This window comes from Thermobia domestica, chromosome 7 (assembly GCF_964235325.1).
Source record: "Thermobia domestica chromosome 7, izTheDome1.hap1.1, whole genome shotgun sequence".
In the NCBI taxonomy this organism is placed as follows: Eukaryota; Metazoa; Arthropoda; class Insecta; order Zygentoma; family Lepismatidae; genus Thermobia; species Thermobia domestica.
Window position 1 is genome coordinate 289,071,892 of NC_137460.1, and position 19,673 is coordinate 289,091,564.

At 36.0% G+C, this 19,673-nt stretch overlaps 1 protein-coding gene across 8 annotated transcripts in view; it reads right to left on the reverse strand.

Moving 5' to 3' along the window:
- The window catches only part of LOC145691015 (uncharacterized), a 220,959-nt gene that overhangs the window by 78,334 nt on the left and 122,952 nt on the right, over positions 1-19,673 (reverse strand). The window contains exons 5-7 of one of the 8 annotated variants that reach the window (XR_014132323.1): positions 4,787-6,112; positions 2,199-2,358; positions 1,201-1,615 (exon numbers count right to left, since the gene is read on the reverse strand). The exons of 5 other annotated variants lie outside the window; for them this stretch is intronic. Coding sequence is in view for 1 of the 3 variants with exons in the window: in XM_081766540.1 (XP_081622666.1) it covers positions 2,337-2,358 (22 nt within the window). In the remaining 2 variants the exon portion in view is untranslated. Of the gene's footprint in view, positions 1-1,198; positions 2,359-4,786; positions 6,113-19,673 lie in introns of those variants that run through there. 2 more of the 8 variants (XR_014132322.1, XM_081766540.1) reach the window with 2 other exon arrangements.

Sequence of the window (19,673 nt, forward strand, 5' to 3'; positions counted from 1 at the left end):
ACGTTGAGAATCAATAGTCTAGCATACACAGCGAATAAATAATGTAATATTTAAATTTACTTACCAATAAAAACAAAGAAAGAAGAGAAACTAAGATTGGTCATTACTTTCGTTATCCATAATTCCGTACTGCATGGATTACAGAAAAGTCGAAAATAGCTATTTTGCCATACAAAACGAAAACGTTTTGCGCACTGTTGAGTCTTGACTCAATTTCGGCATATAGTGACTGCGCCTCGAAAAGCCGATATGTGCATAATGGGATATCTCCAGAAGCTAAAAATATGTTTTCTAATCATTAACATTTTTAACAAGTATCCTTTTTGTTCCCTTATTAAAACAAAACTATTAAGAATTCACATATAAGGCACTTATTACAAGATTAAACACAACTTTGGGCCCGTAACGTAATCGATCGAATATACCTGTTTTCGTCGGGCATATTCGAGGAAAATGTTACATAGCGACTTATCGAAGCGCAGCGACGATATAATGTAGTGAGAGAATGAATAATACTAATAAATAAATTTTAAAAACCTTAAGCAAGGTTTTTTTTTTTTTTTAACGAATTTTCAAAGCATCAAAGAGTGAACTTTAAGTTCATAGTATTAGCCCATAATTCAAGGTCCAAAATTACATTATTCTTGTGTGCGAAGCTCATATATCCTACATGAAAACACGATTCAAAGTTGACTAAGAAAAAAAAAAAAACAGCCGAACTTCTTATGATAGCTGTAAAAGGAATTAGAATTAAATTCTTTTAATCGTAAGTATCGATTGAATCACGAAAATGTTACAAATCACTTCAAAGTACTTCCATATAAGCACGACATAGCTTGACATCGACTAATACTTAAGAAAAAAACAAAAAAAAAAAAAACTGTCAAATTATATACAAGAGGTAGGAGAATGCACGACTGGACTAAGATTTGAACCTGGATCTCCACCTTACCGTAACGATGCATTAACCACTACGCTACTTACTGCTCCAGAACAGTCATACACTCTATCACTAAAGTCGGTGTTAAAGCATAGTGTGATATAATCGATTATTGTCTCCAGTTATCATATATAATAAAGAAATTAAACCGTTTACCCTTAAAGTTAATTCCACTATCCTACATTACTTATGATTGCATAACAAATTGAAGATAAACAAAGGAATGAAGTTTCGCAAAAGACAACACACAAAATAAAATTCTGTTCATTTATTGAGAATGGTTACAGTAGTAATTAGTTAAATTTAAATTAAGTATCCATTTCTAGTACACAATATATTTAAACAAACAAACAAAAAAAAAAAAAAAGGCAAACTATAATAATTTAACTCTATCGTATTTGAAAACAATGTTTGATCTACTGATACAATTTGAAAGATGAATGGAACTTTTTACTCTTCACCAAACTTTGTTCTTTATAGATCACAATGCTAGTAATTGCATATTATACATTAAAACAGTTTAGTTTTTGCGATTTCAAAAAAAATGAATAAGTTAATGATCTGAACTATCACGAATGTAAATACCTTAGAGAGGTTCAAGCATTCAATTTAGGCCGTAGTGAGTAATGAAAAAATTAGTGAAGTGCGTTGTTAACTCCTGGACTTCTCCATTTCCTTAAAAAAAAAAAAAAAAGTTTTTTTTTTCTGTGACGGAAAATAATTTCAAAAAATGTTAATATTGTCAACATTATATAGGTGTACACTGACAACAGTATGATTAAAGCATATCAGGTCTTACACTATTTTACAAAGTTATAATTTATTTGTTTATGAGGGAAGATCTTGACTTGCAAGAGGAAGTCGTGACTACTTACAGATAGGTCGTAACAGAAAGATGGTTTTTACGAACACGACACCTGGGTTTAGTATTATCTATGAGGGTAATCTTGAAACATACTTTTCACACTACTTCCTTCAAAATTATTTTCGAATATCTTTCATTATTTGTGTTATAAAAATATTCAGTTAAGAAAGTTAAATGTGTGCTAGAATTCTTTAATTATATTTTTCACATGCTAGTATTCAAAATAATTTATAGTATTACATTCAGTATGTTATACGTTCAAGCAACTAATATTGATAAATGCAATTCCTAAGAAATTCTTAAATATCTGGAAACAAAGCATATCTTCCTTTTCTGACTGTTAAAACTGATGGATTCAATTTCTTAGTAATGTCTTTGAAGGAATACACACACCCATTAGTCTTTGGCCACTTCTACTTTTTTGGATCTGTAGTGCTGGGATACACAACTTTAGCTCTAACACCATCATGAAGAACTTCAGCGATTGTCGTTGCATAACAAGTACCATCATACATAACACGTATCCAATCTTCAAAATTTATTTTTGATGAGCCTGAAAAAAATAATAAAAAAAAAAAGATTATGAGATTCATGTACCAATATTGCGCGCAGTTATATATTAACTTTTAAACTTTTTAAACTATTGTTAAAAATTCCATATTTTTGTCCCGGTTTAATGTATATAGACAGGAAATAGTAGCTGCTAACAAACCCACCGCCCCTGACGCGCCTGCTCCCTAAAGTTGCACTTCCTCGGCCCCCTTGCTGTGTTCCTGCTCTGATTCGCTTAGATTGCATTCGTGCTTTTTAGTGGCCGCCATGCACACGTGTTTTATGCCATACGTTCACATTGTATTTCAAACAATCACTACCAAGTGTGCAAGGGTCACAACCTAGTATTTTGGTTTAGAAACTAATATTCTTTTTTCCGAGTTTCGTGCGGTCCGGGGATACAGCAGTAATGCCCTATTTTCTACCGGCACTGTATTTCTGTTCAATGTACAGAAGCTAAACTTTGTTTACAAGTACAGCATTAATAGTATAAAACCATGGCAAGTGCTATTGAAACTTGCATAACTGCCAAAACCCACTTCCTTACTACATCCTCTTACGTTCATACCCATCGTCGCTGATACGCCACCGGACGTCCTCCCGCGCCGTACCATACCTTTGCTCTGCCCTTACTCGGTTAGATAGCATTCGTGCTTTTTAGCGGCCACCTTGCACAATTGCCCAAACACAGAATAAATATATTGAAATTTTTTACCTAAGAATCACCTTCCTAGGTTATCACAATTGTTTACTGTAATACTTAAAAGACTATTGGAAACTAACATGTTATTTTAACATTTTTCATTAACACAAATATAATAAATCATATAATTAGATTACGTACATTAAAGCTAACCCAAAGAACGCTAGGATGGAAAAACAAGACACTTTTTTAGAAACATGGGCCACTTTATTAATAGTAACTAAAATATAACTTAGCTATATCATGAAAACACAATTTTTTCGCCCCAGATCTTAGCGATTTCCGATTTGGAGATTTTCGGGCAGCTTTGTAAACTGACATTTTCCTATTTCATACTTTGTACGATACGGACCAAAAAATGCATATAGTTCGTACAAAATACGGACATAGCAACGCTACGAATGAAGCACTGTTTAAATATTACGCGTTCCGTACAGGTTTACTTTTGGCGTAACACTATAAATAATTGCTGAATTCGACAATTCTTTCACTAACTTCCTTGATTGCAATTAGTATCTCCCCCAAAACCCTGTAACTTATAGTGACAGGGATGTAAACGGCCTCGTTTATGCGTATACCAACCGTCGGTGACGCGCCTGGTTCCTACGGCCGCATCCTCTTGCTGACGCTTGGCACCCATGTGGACCCCTGCTCTACTCTGACTCGCTTACATAACGTTCGTGCTTTTACTGACAACCTAGCACAAGTTGACTCGTGTTTTATGCACTGTAGTATTTATGCCATACTTCTATATGATTTATACTAATCACAGTTACAAATAAAGAACCCTAATCACTACCAACTGAGGCAGAATCATTACCAAGTGATTTTGGAGAGAAACTAAATAATCCCCAATGTCCTTCTTATTGCCCCTAAAAGACTCGATGTCACACTCGGGATGGAAAAAATTCAAGGGGGCCATCAGAAGCAATTGTTGAAAAATTACAATTCTCATACGATTTGCGTCTAAATACTACTTTCGTAGGAATGCGGCAAAAGAAAACGAACTGCGGAACTTTTTTGATCCATAACGAAAGCAAAAAACAACGTGCCCCGCGGGGCTCTACCTCGCCTTCACTTGCTAACGCTCGCTCGGCAACACTATTTAAATTAAATAAACGACCTAATCTGAGTAGAATATCGCAAAAAAGTAGATGAAAAAGCTGGCCCCCAATCACTAAACAAGGGCCGAAAATACCATCATTAGATCTTTCATATACACACACTTATTTTATCTGTCGTAAAGGACTTCTTATGATTTTACATTAGAATCCCCCACTTGTAAACTTAAAATACAGCTGTATTACTTTGTATTTAATTCTGTCGCCTCAGAAATTTGCTCTTTATAAACATATTATCATGCAAAGGATTGAAGTTTGTCCGTAAATCTTCCAAAATGTGTTGCGACAGAACTACACCTGCACCACTCGTTATTTTTAAATGAACAGATTTTTGACCCAAAATTTTAATAAAGATATCTCCGTATTCATAATCGACACACAAAATTAGCTGGTCTTCATCACTTTTAAGACGTAATCTTGGTTAGCTGCACGCCTTCAGGGAGGATACGTAGCAAAAATAAAAACTTGTATCCACAGGCAAGAACATACTGGTTTAAGAAAAAAAACGTTAATCTACATGCTCAACTTACTAGATAAAAGAGATAAGAATTTATAAAAGATAGAAAAGTACATGTACAAAATAAAATAAATCTATGCGTACTTACCTAAACGGATGTATTCGCTAATTTCCCATTTCAGTTTTCCGCAAAAAAGACAATCTTTTGCACCATGCCTGGGTTTCTTCATTATCTTTCACCTATTAAATCCTTTAGTAAAATATAGTGCAAACTCATTTGAATCAAAACAAATGTAAACGTACACAATAGCAAAGCACACACTACACTTTCCTACACCACGTGTTAACCGAGAGCGTTACTTTTAAAATTTCCACTTACGTGACGACAGATCGACTGGTTAGTTCTGTCGTCGTTGGTGCGGACACAGACAAACGATATATCGTTTGTCTGTGGGTGCGGAGGCGCTAGTGTACCCGAAGTTTCCAGTTTGCCGCGGAGTTTGCGGTCTGTGTATCGTTTGTCTGTGTCGGCATGCGTTTACCTATTTGAATCCATGTGTTTGTGCCATTATCGAAGTAGCGACCGCGACTTAAACCTTGACCTCGAACGCGAGGTATCTTCGGTATGTCTTTACCCTTACTTACCCTTACATTAGATTTCATTTAATGTTTATAACAATGTCCCTTCTCTGTGAAGGAGACACTATGTGTCATTTCAGCTCATTATTGCACGCACAACAGCATAGTCTACAAAATGCCTCATCGGTTGTGACTTAATAAATGGTTATTATATAGATATCTCCGAATAAAAGATTTGTCACAGTGCTCGCATTTAAATGGCTTCTCACCTGAATGTTGAAAAACATGTCGTTTAAGATCAGAGAAACTTCGAAATGACTTAGCACACTCCAGACATGGAAACGGCTTTTCATTCTTATGAATTAATAAATGTGTTTTATAATGAGTACTTTGATTGAAGGATCTCCAACATGCATGACATACGAACTGTTTCCTGGGATGTTTAGATATGTGCGCTTCAAGATCAGAAGAACTTTCAAACGTTTTAAAGCACTGCTTACATGGATATATCTCTCCTGTGCTATGAGTTAACAAATGTCTCTTAAGTTGGGGAGTTTGTTGAAAAGATTCACCACATACATTACAAAGATAACGTTTCTCCCCCGTGTGAGTTACAATATGTCTTCTTAAGTTGGACCTATTTCCAAATGATTTACTACAATACTCACATACATATGGTTTCTCTCCGGTATGAATGAATGAATGTCTTCTAAGATGATGCTCAAGTGCAAAAGATTTGCCGCATTCGTTACAGAGATATGTCTTTTCTCCTGTATGTGTTAATACATGTCTCTTTAGGTGATAACTATCTCGAAATGTTTTACCGCATAGTGTACAAAAATTTCGCATTCTCCTTCTTTCATTAAGGGATAACTTTTGTTGTCTATCGTTGTCCCTAGTCAACAGATCAAAAGAAAATAATTATATATGAAACACTATGTATACAACAATGTAAGCATGTAAGCAACACTCTATATTACATCTAATTGACTATGGTTAGCTACATCTCAAATAATGTGAATATATATTATTTCTATATGTTATATATTCACATAATAATACAGCAAATACCTAGAGATGACCAAAATTTTCCGAAATAGGAAATTTCGAATTTCCATTTTTTTCGATTTTACTTTCGGATTCCAGAATTAGATATCCCTAATATATATATAGGCGCGATCCAAGGGGGAATATAGGAGCTATAGCCCCGTCTTAATGCTCAGGTATACATTGGATAAGATGAGCTTCAATCCTACTTTCCACTGAATAAAGCGGGAAACTATGGTTTAGCGCCTCCCTTGATCATATCCTGGATCCGCCAATATATATATACACTGTATATATTATATACTACAGCATACTATATTCCTATATACACCGTGTAAAAAAAAGTCCCTTGTTATAGACCAACTTTGTTATGAGTGCTGATGCGAAAAACGTGAGGAGAGTTGCTGCAAATGGCAGGTTCCAATTTAAAGGCTTGGAATTCCTTTAATCGGACCAGATATTTTGGCTCTACAATGGTAACTGAATGTCGTCCCAATGGTGATTTAAAAAGCAACTTTGCCAGTCATAGTGTTAGAAAAGAAGCATCAGTTCATACAATAATTGAACGGAATGTAAGCAAAACTTATGCCGTACGGAAGGTAGAAGAATACTTCAAGTTTCGGTTGGAATTATTAACATTGTGTGATGAAGGGTGGACGGGGGTAGAGGAATGAAATTCATAACGAGTTGTGTTTATTGTTGAGATGAGAAATACATAAAGCAGTTACACTAAATGTGATACTATTGCTTACAAAGTTCACTGAACACATTGTACATATTACTGACAAGAAACTTTCGCAGAGTTGCATTGCGAGTGTCATGAAATTTTGTAGGCAAAAAGTAGATGTAAAATAACCGAATACTGGTCTTTTCTCTTCTGTGGAAAACGGTTTAAGAGCGCAGAAGCCCCTGAAAATATGATGTCAAGTGAAAGTAATATTTTTCGTCAATCTTTAGTACAACCTCTAGACCTACATGCATGAATTCAACGAAACTTTGTACACAAATAGTAGACATAAAATAAACAAAAGCATAAGTTTTCTTTTTTACGGAAAAACGGTTTAACCATTTCACTGCGTAAGTCGACTTTTGTCGGCGGAAAAAAAAAATTCCTAACCTGCAAATGTCGACTATAGACGCCGTTTTAATTTTTTTTTGTCCGTATCTTGTGGTTGTCCAGAGTAGTCGCGAAAGATGTTCCATTCGATTTTCTGCGTTCTATTATTTTCCATAAACGATAGAATAAAAAAACGCACGGAAAACCTTTCGCGACTACTCTCGACAACCCCAAGATACGGACAAAAATTTTAAAACAATGACTATAGTCGACATTCGCAGTTAAGGTTGTTTTTTTTTTTTTTTCGTCCACTTACGCAGTGAAGGGGTTAAGGGGCCAAAGCCTTTTGCGAAACCTTTTGCAATCAGCTCAGAAATCGACAAATCATAAGCATTTCGAGTATATATAAGCATTTAAAATTCACATAAACTAACGTTCATTACCTTTCGCAGAACTGAAGCCATACACTCGCATATATATTAATTAACTGACGATTTAGAAATATCGAAATGTGTTACCATGATTAATAATTAGTGAAATTAAAGGGAAACCATTAACACAAGCACATTATTTCTGTTAGAAGGCTTTTCTTTCATTTACGCTTTGTTTGCCAACGTAATCTTTACAGTAATGATAATCAACAAAGAAGTGTTCTGAACAAAATGATTTTTGCACGCACAATATTGCTACCTGTCTACAAATATCGCATGTCGGCGCTGCATTCGTGTCAAAGCAATATTTTACACGCGTCTGAAACCGTTCCGGTATTTTTCTTGTCTATCCGATATTATACCACGGGTACTTGAAGACGTCTCTAAACCTTGAAGATGAAAATAGATTGTGAATCAGTGATTGTAATTTTTGTGATATTTCCTAAGTTCAAACTAATATCGTGTCACTGTAAGATAACTACATCTGAAAAACGTCGAACAAACTTCTTCCACAAAAGAAAAAAGTAAATATCTAATGGTTGAAGTTTTTATGTTAATCCTTTTGGTATTGTTAGAAGCGTTACTTCTTTGTTTTGTAGTTAAACTGTGCTTATAGTATTTTCACAATCTCCACTCCACGGATCTAATAGCAGCATTGTTTTATTCTATGTTGTAGGGAAATAAGTGTTCTCTAACGCGTACAGAAATGTTCCTTTAAGTTTTCCTGACTTTGAAGCTAAAAGATAAATATTACATGGGTGGAAACATTTTGATGCTCTCTAGGACCGAACTTGCCTTTTGGTTTCTTTAAAACTATGAATAATAGTAACAACAAAATACCATCTGTTGATAGGATTGGTTGAATAGTATAACTATAGGTTGTAGCACTCACGAATTAGACGACTGTTTCAACAGTGTTGACTGCTTTTACAGCCAACGTACGGTCACACGCATTTCTAGCTGAAATCCACTTTAATCAGAACTATATATTTTACTTGCCCCAAATTGGGGAATATCTTGCTTTACTTCGTTAGAAAAGGCAACTTCTTCCCCAAATGTAGTAGATATAAGTTTCGTCACTTATCGAGAGGCGATGTTGTGTGCACGTCTAAATTTCCACAGTGATGTTTGTGATCCCTTAAAGGATGTCATATGATGGTTGCTGCTAGCCTGTATAGCCCATCTTCGCAATTCAACATCAAGGACTGGAAATTATACTTGCATAACTTCTTGGGATATCTCTAGTACATACTGTGAAACTTGTGACAATGGGACACGGCACCAGTCCTAAACGGCACAAGAACTAAAAATCATTTCGCGGCACAAGTCCTAAACGGCACTGGATCTAAAAATCTCTTATGTCGCTACCACCACGTCTGTGCCAAGAATATTGTCAATGTATAAGCCAAAGTTTTAGATATACTGTTTTATATTACAGAACCAGATTAAAGCTTAGTTCTTACAAGTAATGTATATAAATACATATTCTATGGTTCTGAAATAAATAAATAAAGCCTATTGTTCTTTCTTGCTGTTTGCATGATACCATTTGTGTGGTGAGAAAATATTAATTACCTAAAGAATGTGATTCCCAGATCTTTCATAATGTCTTTTTTTTTTTTTTTTTTTTATTTCCACACCACTGACCTCGTATTAGTAACATAATGTTGTGTTTAGTTATATGTCATAAATTTTGCTTTCTTTGTGTTGATTTGATATAAATTATTTTTACACATACATTTATTATATTCAACTTTTTCTGTAGCAAATAGTTGTCATTAGTGCTCTCAAACGGGTCGGGTCAGGCTACTCGGGTCGGATTGTCAGGTCGGGTCAGCTCGAGTCGGGTTGTCGGGTCGGGTCAGTTTATTTTGGTCAACTGAGTTTAGGTTAAGCTCAAACTCAGCTGGAGTCGAAAGCTGCTGTTTTTCACTAGCTGCCTAATTAAAAATAGCAATTTTCAATTGATTTTATAGAAACCATAAATCTATTTTGAACACTTGCGGCTAGTATTTTTATGGTAAAAGCTTTTTTTGTACTTGTGTGTACTTTAATTTTTAAATGTGGAAGACTGATTTTACCAATCGACTGTAATATTAATATCTACACCAATATGGAGTCTGGATTTAGAACAAAACTAGAAGTTGTTTAAGCAAGGCCAAAAGAAAGATTGGATATGGAAGAGCAAGCCCAAGCGGGGCCGCGGTGGCTCAGTAGTAGAGAATTCATCTCTGGTGCATGGTATCCATGGTTCGATCCCAGATTGTGCTAAGTGGGCTTTGTGGTGGACAAACGCCGTGTAGTGGGTCTTCTCGGGGTTCTCCTGTTTCCTCCCACTTTCTTCATTCCACCATTCCATTCATTTCTCATTACCACCATATCCCTTAGCTTCGGTGCAGAATCGAGGGACCTTAAACTGGATATTTCATTTTATTTCACCAAGCCCAAGGACATCGATACGAGAACATGATAAAGATTGGATATGCAAGACAAAGTGCACAGTAATCTTGCTCTTGGCCTTGTTTTGGTGATCACCAAGTAGCGATGAGCGTATTTTCTTGCTTTCCGTATAGTATGAAAGACCATAATCAAAATCACACTTGGTCTTCATTTGTACCGATGAAGCGAGCATTCTTGGCTCTTGTATAGCATGAAAGATCACCAAGACTACGAAATGCAGAACCAAGACTTGTCTGCAAGACAAAAAATAAGACGCAGTATTGATGACCAAGACGCAGGGTGCGAATTGTTTGAATTTCATTTTTTGGGCTGAAAGTGATGAAATAAAATTTGTACTTTATAAGTAATTTTCATACTGTATTTTTAAATTTTAAATTACAAAATTCATATTATGTATCTTCTTACTTGCAACTATATACACTGTAAAATGCGTTTTAATTATCGAGAAAGAAAAATGAAAGTGGCGCGGATCCCGGAATCATAAGAACCTATTTTGGAATGAAAGTTGAAGGGTTGGAAGAAATCACAGGTGTTCTCCCGTTTCCTCAACCCTTATCATTGTAGTTAAACGATTTCATTTTGTCTCCGCCAAGAGACTCTTGCTACTCCCTTCTGAGAAGAACCCCTGCCGTCCGAGCAGGTGAGAACACTGACCTTGAAAAAAATTTCGTCACATGGAACTAAAGCAAGAAAAAAAATAAATTTCTCCCACTCGGACACTGGTATCAGTTATAAAAAGAAATAACCAAACCTCAAAAGTGTCAAATATTCATTAAGGTGCATATACAAATCCCCCGCTTGATCTAGCTAGTGGTTAAGGTGTAAGACTTAGGTACACGTGGTCCGGGTTTAATTCACAATGGGAGTGCATTTTGGCGTTCACTCAGTGTGTTCACCATAGTTCTCTCAAACGGGTCGGGTTGTCAGGTCGGGTCAATCGGGTCAGGTCAATCGCATCGGATCACGGGTCGGGTCGGGTCGGTCTTCAACCCGACCCGACCCGTTGAGAGCACTCCACTCCACAGAGTATATATATTGCAATTCTGAATACCTGCTTGGTTTCAGAAAAGTCTGGTAAAATATGCTGTTAAATCATTTTTATTAAATTCTTTTTTTAGAAATTTGTTATGCATTCTAGTATCTCCATTTGAAAGAAACGAATTTCTTAACCAATTATATAATTAATTCTTAGAATGAAATAGGTTATATCAGTGGTGTCCAATTATAATGAGCCTGAGGGCCATAACCGTCTAAACTAGTAAAGTGGAGGGCCGCAGCTAAATAATAATAATAATAATAATAATAATAATAATAATAATAATAATAATATTACGCTACAAAAGAAAAATATAAAAAAGGTATTTGAAATATTACCTATTCAATCTGTGACAAATGAGGGTGACTAGCAGCTTACAAGGGCTGGGATATCTACATCCATTCCTATTGTTACGAACCGCAGGAGATGTAAAAGAGAAGAATCTCCAAGGCAATTTCTGAAGCGATTCTTCACAATTTTCATGGTGGTAAATGCACTTTCACACGAATAAGTACTATCAAACATTGACACTATTTTCCCACCAAACTCACAGTTTTTAGGGAAAGCTGTTGAAATGGATGCCTACGCCCTTTTTTGTTGTACAGAAGCCCTAAATGGATGCGTTATTTCAAAAGAAGAGTGGAAACATTAAACGAATAAATAAATATAAATGAAAATACTATCAGTAATAAAAATCGTGAATCGTGAAAGTTTTGTGGGTCGTAGAAAACGGTTTGGCGGGCCGCATGCGGCCCGCGGGCCGCCATTTGGACAGCACTGGGTTATATAATGTAATTCGTGTATAACTGCAAAACATATAATATCATCCAATTTTAGTAGTACAAATATAGCTGTTATTGTTGGAATTAGCTACGTTCGTAACCTTATTCGCGAAAGATTCTCTTCTATCTTTTTTAGTAAACAATTAAATAAGTTTGTTCTACAATATCAAAACAATGTCATTATCCATGTACTCTTCAAGTAAATTCTTAAGAATGCTTGCAACATGTCTTTCCTGGGATATAATTGGTGATTCCGGAAATTGCATTACTTGCAGTGTCACAAACAGCAGGTTTACAATATTTGCCGGATTAAGAGCCATATCGATGATTTTCTGCTCTACTACAGATATCAGATATGTAGACGTGTGATTTGTGTCTTTTATATGCTCTCCACGTTATATTCACGATCAATATCAACCAGGGGTAAAAGTGGATCTGAAAAGGTAGGGCGACGGTAGCCGTCCTCTTGTCTATCTTTGCCCATTGTAATATTTTAGGAACTGGGAGGACACCGTAAATATTTTTGCAGGTGGGGGACGGCCTTCCCCCCGTTTCCCCTCACTTTTACCCCTGATATCAACTACATTGGTTACGTCATTAAAACGTTAGACCTCCTTTACTTAAGTACTTTATTCAATAGGTCAAGAGTACATTCACACGTGCCCACTTCTTTGCAAATAAATTACTTTGGACATAATATTGTGTGTTATCTCCATAAGGTTATCTTGATAACACATCTACGACAATATTCCAACAAATAAATGAGTAAATGATTTCTACCAAACGTGAAGTATACGGTACTTGAAATCTTTAACACGTCAGTTACTGTTTCACAGAAATCATTTTAAAAAGATGCAAATAGGATGTGGTTTGCAATTTGTAACATCTTGTTCAACAAATAAGCAGCTTGACTGCCTACAAGGAACATTGCTTATGAGATACACAAAATCCATCAACATTCCAGTTCGATCCTACAGAGAGTTCTGATATACATTGCAGAACAACAAACGTGTAAGAAGTATTAGTCGAATTGTTCACGTCTTTCAGTAAGTTTCGGGGCCAACTAGAAACAAATCTGAGAAGGACTTTTGCCTTTTAAGCAGACAAGTAAAAAGTAAGTTTTTTCTTCCTTTATGTCCACTAGTTCTGTATGAATTTTCATTCAAATTGTTCTTGACTTTCTATGGATTTCAGGGCCGGCTCGAACAAATTCTGACACCTTAAACCGGATTTCCGCAGAGAACAATTACGTGTTCGTTTATTTTATGTTTACTACATGTGTGTGAAATTCTGTGGAATTCATGCATGCACTTTTAGGTGTTATGCAAAAGATTGACGAAAAATATCACTTGAAGGGCTTCTGCCTCTTAAACCAGTTTTCCCGCAGGAAAGAAAACGTGTTCACTCATCTTATATCTACTATTTGTGTACGAAATTTTATTTCAATTTTTCATGTCTTTCTGTGGATTTTAGCACTAATTAGAAATAATTTCAGAGAGGGATTTTGCCCCTTAAACCGTTTCTCTGCTGAAAAGAAAATACGTATATTCGTTCGTTTTAGATATACCTTCTACCTACAAAATTTCATGAAAATCGAAGTGCAACATTTTGCGAAGGTTCCTTGTGAGTATAAAATTACGTGCCTCATGCACCATTCTAGATGCAACATTAGGGTGGTTCTTATTTTACAACATTGTATTTTTTTCGGGACACCTCTTGATCTTGTGCCACTTGTCGAAATATTATGTTGTACAAAGTTTGATTCCAATCGAATCAAGACAAATGGTGCCGCATAGAGCCTCAAGTCCTTCTTCATTTATTGGGAGCTTTTGAATTATCCAATAGACAGCAGCACCTATATAGATATAATAACAAGTACTCACAAGCGACATTTTCTAATTCTTTCCCGAAATTTTCAAAAATAAAAAAAAAAATTAGTAAGTTAAGATGTGCTACGGAAATAAATTATTTCGATTGGATAGTTGTCATATTTATTATGTTTTTTGGCATAAGGTTTATTGATAATTACGTTACCCAGAGGAATATCATTTCGAATGCCAGAAGCTTATTATAATGCTAGATGGATGGCAAAATTCATATATTCCTTGACGCGATATTTGTATTTTAGTTACCAGTTTGTTTATAAGAGCTTGACTTAACGCTTCTAATGTCATCGAAGCTCCCCGTCAAAATTTCAAGTTCTTGAAAAGTCTTCACCAATACAGTATAATTGATCCTGAAATAAGCCTTCCAACATTGAGTAAATTTTGAAATAATTTGTGGTATCTGTCTGCAGAAACAGTTGCGATAGCATTTTTCGGTAGCAAGGTGTCTACAGATACAAAAGATTGATGGTAAAATTATTACACTGCAACAACTGCAGGGAAGAGGACCCATTATCACTCGAAATAAAGAAATTGACGGTTAAGCCAGATAATACTAAAATGCTTGAAAAACGACAGGAGCAGTTTATCTACTAAAATTTTTCCATTTATTCAGTAAAGACGAAACTTTTCTTCAGGAAGATCTTTCGATTTCGGAAATGAATAGTAGGTACATTGTGAAGAGCCTGAAAGTTGTAAATGATTCTCCAGAAAGACGCATGAGACTTATGGAAGAATATACGATTGTGCTGACAAACAATGAAGGACAGAAACAGCTTATTACGCAAGTAATATCTCAACGACGTACATTTCGTGACTCAAAAAGAGTTACAATGGCCAAACATTTTAAAAATCTTTGAAATACAGTGAGTGTTACCTTTGTAAATTTATTCCATTATAAATTCAAAATTTTAAATCTTTTCGGACAGACTGAAAATGGAAATTGCCTGAAACAGTTTGGAAAGAGAAACAAATAACAATAGATTTTTAAAAAATAGTCCATATGGTAGTCCCCAAATAAAAAAGGTAGATTTCATAGTAGGAAAGTTATTTTCTGTTGATTACAATAATCGATTTCATAATAAGAAAGTTATCATAATCGATTTGCGATATCCTGTAAAATAAAATATTCATTGCGTGATAAAAGTAAAACCGAAAAAATTGACAAAATTCGAACTATATATAAAGAAAGAGTACAAGTTAAACCAGAGATGTGCGTCTACGCGTAAAAGTCGATAGTTTACGTTTACGTGTCAACTATGCGTAGACAATGTAAACAACGTAGACTATGTAGAATATGTCAGCAACACGTAATTTAATATGGCGTCATGGACAATAAAAAAGCTTTCTTTTTCGTTACCTTGCGAAATTGCGTACAAAATAAAATGCCTAAACCAGCGAATAGTAACTTTCGAATACTTAGTTTCGTCTTGATGAAGGACAATGAAAAATATTATGTATTTTGTAAAATATGCAAGAAAAAATTGGCAAATACACCAGATTCAAGACTGAAAGCCCACAGGTGAGAATTAGTTTTGTAAATTTCATTATAAAAGCAGTGCTCGAAGTAAAAAATCTAAGGTGATGGTATGTGCATAGCAGAGTAAACATATAGATTAGATAATTCCCTCTACTTTTCATATGTTAGTCGTTTCCCTAATCTTTCGTTGCACCGAAGCAAAAGAACTGAATGAGGAAATATGAACAAACGAGCAACGAAATTCTTCCTTACATTTGATAGTGGTTGTCTACATAGTCTACATGGGAAAAGGCGTAATGTATATTACGTATAGATTACAGTAGACAATCGCGTAGACGTAAAATTATAGTTTACGGCACATCACTGAGTTAAACGAACCCACGCATCCAAATATATAAGAACGATATTAGAACATTTTAATGAAGTAAACATAAACATATTTTTCCTTTCATATTGTTCATAGAATTAATATTTTACTAGATTTTGCAAGTAATCGATTTTTGACGAATTTGATTATTTTCAATTGCCAATAAAATATTCATTGGATTAAAAAAGTATTTAATTTTAATAGTGTTTAACACCCTTCTTGCGCAGTGTCTCCGGATCCATGCAGTGATTTAGCTTTTACACCCTATAGTCCAAATCGATAGTTCCATATATCGAAAACTATTGACAATATCGTGCCGGGCAGCAATAGACTCCGAAATCTCCATCCCACTATTACGCATATTAAACTTCATCAAAATCTGTTGAAACTTGCGGACGCTATCATTGCAAAAAGTGAGCAAATATACACTAGAATATTATATATATATGAACTAATGGTGGTTTTGGGGTGTGAAAGACGTATTCGGATAAGTATCACAAAATTTTCTATAAGTCGTGACAAGAGGTTGATTGAAATAAGTAGTATTTCTTTGAAATTTACCTAATAACTTGATTATACAATACCTGACAAATTGCAGCATGCAGTATCAACCTTTAGATGCGATGCGGCACCTTTTCTCCTTTAGCAAAGGAAGAGAAATTTTACACGATATATTTTCACATCAAACTGCATCATATTGGGGGTTGTCCGAGAGCAATTTCGAAACTTTATATTTTTCTATATAAATAAAGACTACCCTATGCAACATTCTTGGGTGCTGTTGCAAGAGGTGTTCAAATTGGTTTCTCTCTTGCAGGTAGAACATGTACACACGGTGTCGTACACTAGCACATACAAGCCGCAGTGTTTCAAGTGTTATTTCTCTACGTATGTGCCTGATATTCTTTGTCAGCTGATCCACGATTCTGGGTCTGGTTCGATGCTAGCTCACTTTAGATAGCCCCACGAGTAAAGGTTTAGTGGCGTTAGGTCAGGTAACCTGGATGACCATTCCACAAGACCCCTGCTAGCAATCTATTGACCAGAGAGCTCCTCGTTTAGCCTCTCTTGTTCTATACGTCCGTAATATGGCAGTTCACCATGCTGGAAAAATAAACGCCTCGATGCCAAGAGTATGTCAACCAGATACGGCTACAGTATGGTCTCTACATGACGTAGGTATTGGTCTGATGTTAAATTGTCAGGCAAGAAAACGGGGTGTAATAAAACACTGTAGTGAATCCCACCTCACATATTCCCTCGAGAATAAGTTTGATACTGAGCTTCCACAATCATGTAGGGATCATCAACAGACCAGTAGACAGTGTCATGCCTGTACTTTGAAGATGGAGTGTAGCCTCATCGCTGAATAGAACGTCAGCAGTCTCTAGATTAGAATCCTGTATTTGTATCTACTGAAACCATTCAAAACTCTGTTCTTCTGTCTGCGCCATCCCTATGCAACTTTTATAGGAAATTTATCTTGTAAAGATATTGTTCACGTGATAAAATTCTGGAGACAAGCATATGACTCATGGCAGCCACTTGTATTGATGGTTCCGGACTAATTGTCACCTTCGCAATCGTATCAATACTCATGACGCAGGAAGTTGCATTTCGTCATAATCCATTATGAGATCTGTCCGCCACCCTGCTCTGGCTTTGAATCATGCCATGAGTATCGAAATGAGTTACCTGATTCGGATGACGCTTTTAAGGCTCTACTGCTTCTTTCTATTGACTTATTCTAGCTGCATGAAGAAGCACAATTTCAGCTTCTTCCTGCATTGAATACATTTCAAACAAACGTATCACGAAGGTAACCAACAGAACAGAACTACACTAAATTGTTCCACAGAAGTAGCATTACACACGGAACGGACAGATAGCCGCGTTGCAAAGACACACAACAACGATTGATACATAATTTGCCCACCCCTGAATTCTCGTCATAACGATCAAACTCAACAACATACGTAACGTCGCGACCTTTCGAACTTCGTTCAGATGTCTCACAGGTTACCATTTAATCGGATTTACATACCCGCTGTTTGTTTTTGAGTTCGAAACTAAAACAACTACAATCCACTGCTCCGACGGTATGTTTCCATTATATTTAGGAAAGTTAAATGTTTTGAAACGAAATAATGACCCTTGGTGGAAGTGAAAATGTCCCAACGTCCATGTCATGAAGGGATGTAGACTTTCACACTTTCGTAACTTCTACCATATTGGAGGTGTATGGTCAACACGACGCCAAGACCTGTTCCTCCAGTAGGCGCATTATCTTGAGGCTGAATAGACCTACAGCCTCTAAGTGCGGAGACGATCCTGATCATCCCGGAAATCGAAGCCTCGATCCCAGCATTGTAGCCAATGTTTTAATGCATGTATAGTCACGAACATAAATAAATGGAGGTTGGAGCCATTATTTTTTATGGCTAAAGACTCCATTTATTTATGTTCGTGACTGTACCAACAATATTTTTATTCTTGAACGTATTACAATCGTCAAGACATGACAAGCTAATAGTTTGAGTTTGTATAGAATACAAAGTCAAGTGACCCCTACAGAAACAGTTAACTAATTATATTTTTGATCCTTAGCTGGAAGCAGGCCCGTAGCCAGACCAAAAATTTAGGGGGGGGCCGGTAGAAGTTAGGGGGGCCCGACCCAATCATATTATACTTAATCACCATATTATAGTCCATTTGCAAGCCTACCGTGAAACTTTTAGGGGCCCAGCCAAAGTTTAGGGAAGGCCCGGCGCCCTCTAGCCCCCCAGGGATACGGGCCTGGCTGGAAGTGACCCCTTGGAATCAGTGATCTAAAATTTGGCTGATGAGGAAAATTTTCAAACCTGAGTGCAATATCGAAAACTGTGTTTCCAACTATCACTGTTCTCAAGATGGTGGTGATGTGACAGACAGGCGAGGCATGGCAGATACACCGGACAATAACAAAAGTGTCTTGAAGATGTCGCCAATAAAAGAACATAAGCTTATGACGCAACGGTATTTTACGATTCAAAGATGATAGACGGAGAAATACGTGCTTTCAATGTTACTACATTATTCTTGTTTGGCAGCATTCCAGTACGAGATAGTAATACCTGTAGTAAGGATACGACACTTTTAATGTTACTATCAGTTAAAGTAATACTATTAGTAGTAGTACGTAGCAAAATGAAATAATTGTTCCAGTAATACGTAGCAAAGGCTGTATTGTTTTTCATGACATCATGGATATCTTTTTCCTAACCAATTTCCGACTTGTTACGAATTTCATTCCCTCTATTCCCGCCTGCCTCTCACATTACATCATGCTAATGATTGTAACCGAGATTTGCAGCATTCTTGTTTCTTCTACACGGAATAATTTACACTTGCTTTCTGTTCGTGAACTAATGCTTCTGTTGTATAACATTATTACTGGAAACGTTGCTTTTACAATTACTATTGGAGGTAGATACCAGTGTAAAGCCAAACTTGCTGGTCCGATAAACATCAAAACAGCCACAATCAATGCGTTATTTCTTTTTGCAATAGGATGTGCATTTTGGGAAAAATAATACTTGTTAATAATTTAAAAGGTGAGAAATCACATTGTTTGCTTCTCCTGAGAAGTTACTATGTCTGTACATAGCAGGTTTTCGACGCGCAGAAACGATATTTTAAGAAAAAGACTTGAATTCAGTAACAAATGTTAATTCATAGGTAGATACACCATTTTTCTTAACTCAATAAATACCTTTCAGAACTACTCTTTCCTTCTATTGGTGTATGTCGGAGACCGTAGTATATATAGCTTTACACATCTAATGAGGGTCACAACCGCTGCATATACACTGATAAAAATCCGTTCTCCCGACAGCGGTATATTGTACAAATATACGGAATCCTCTTGCTTAAT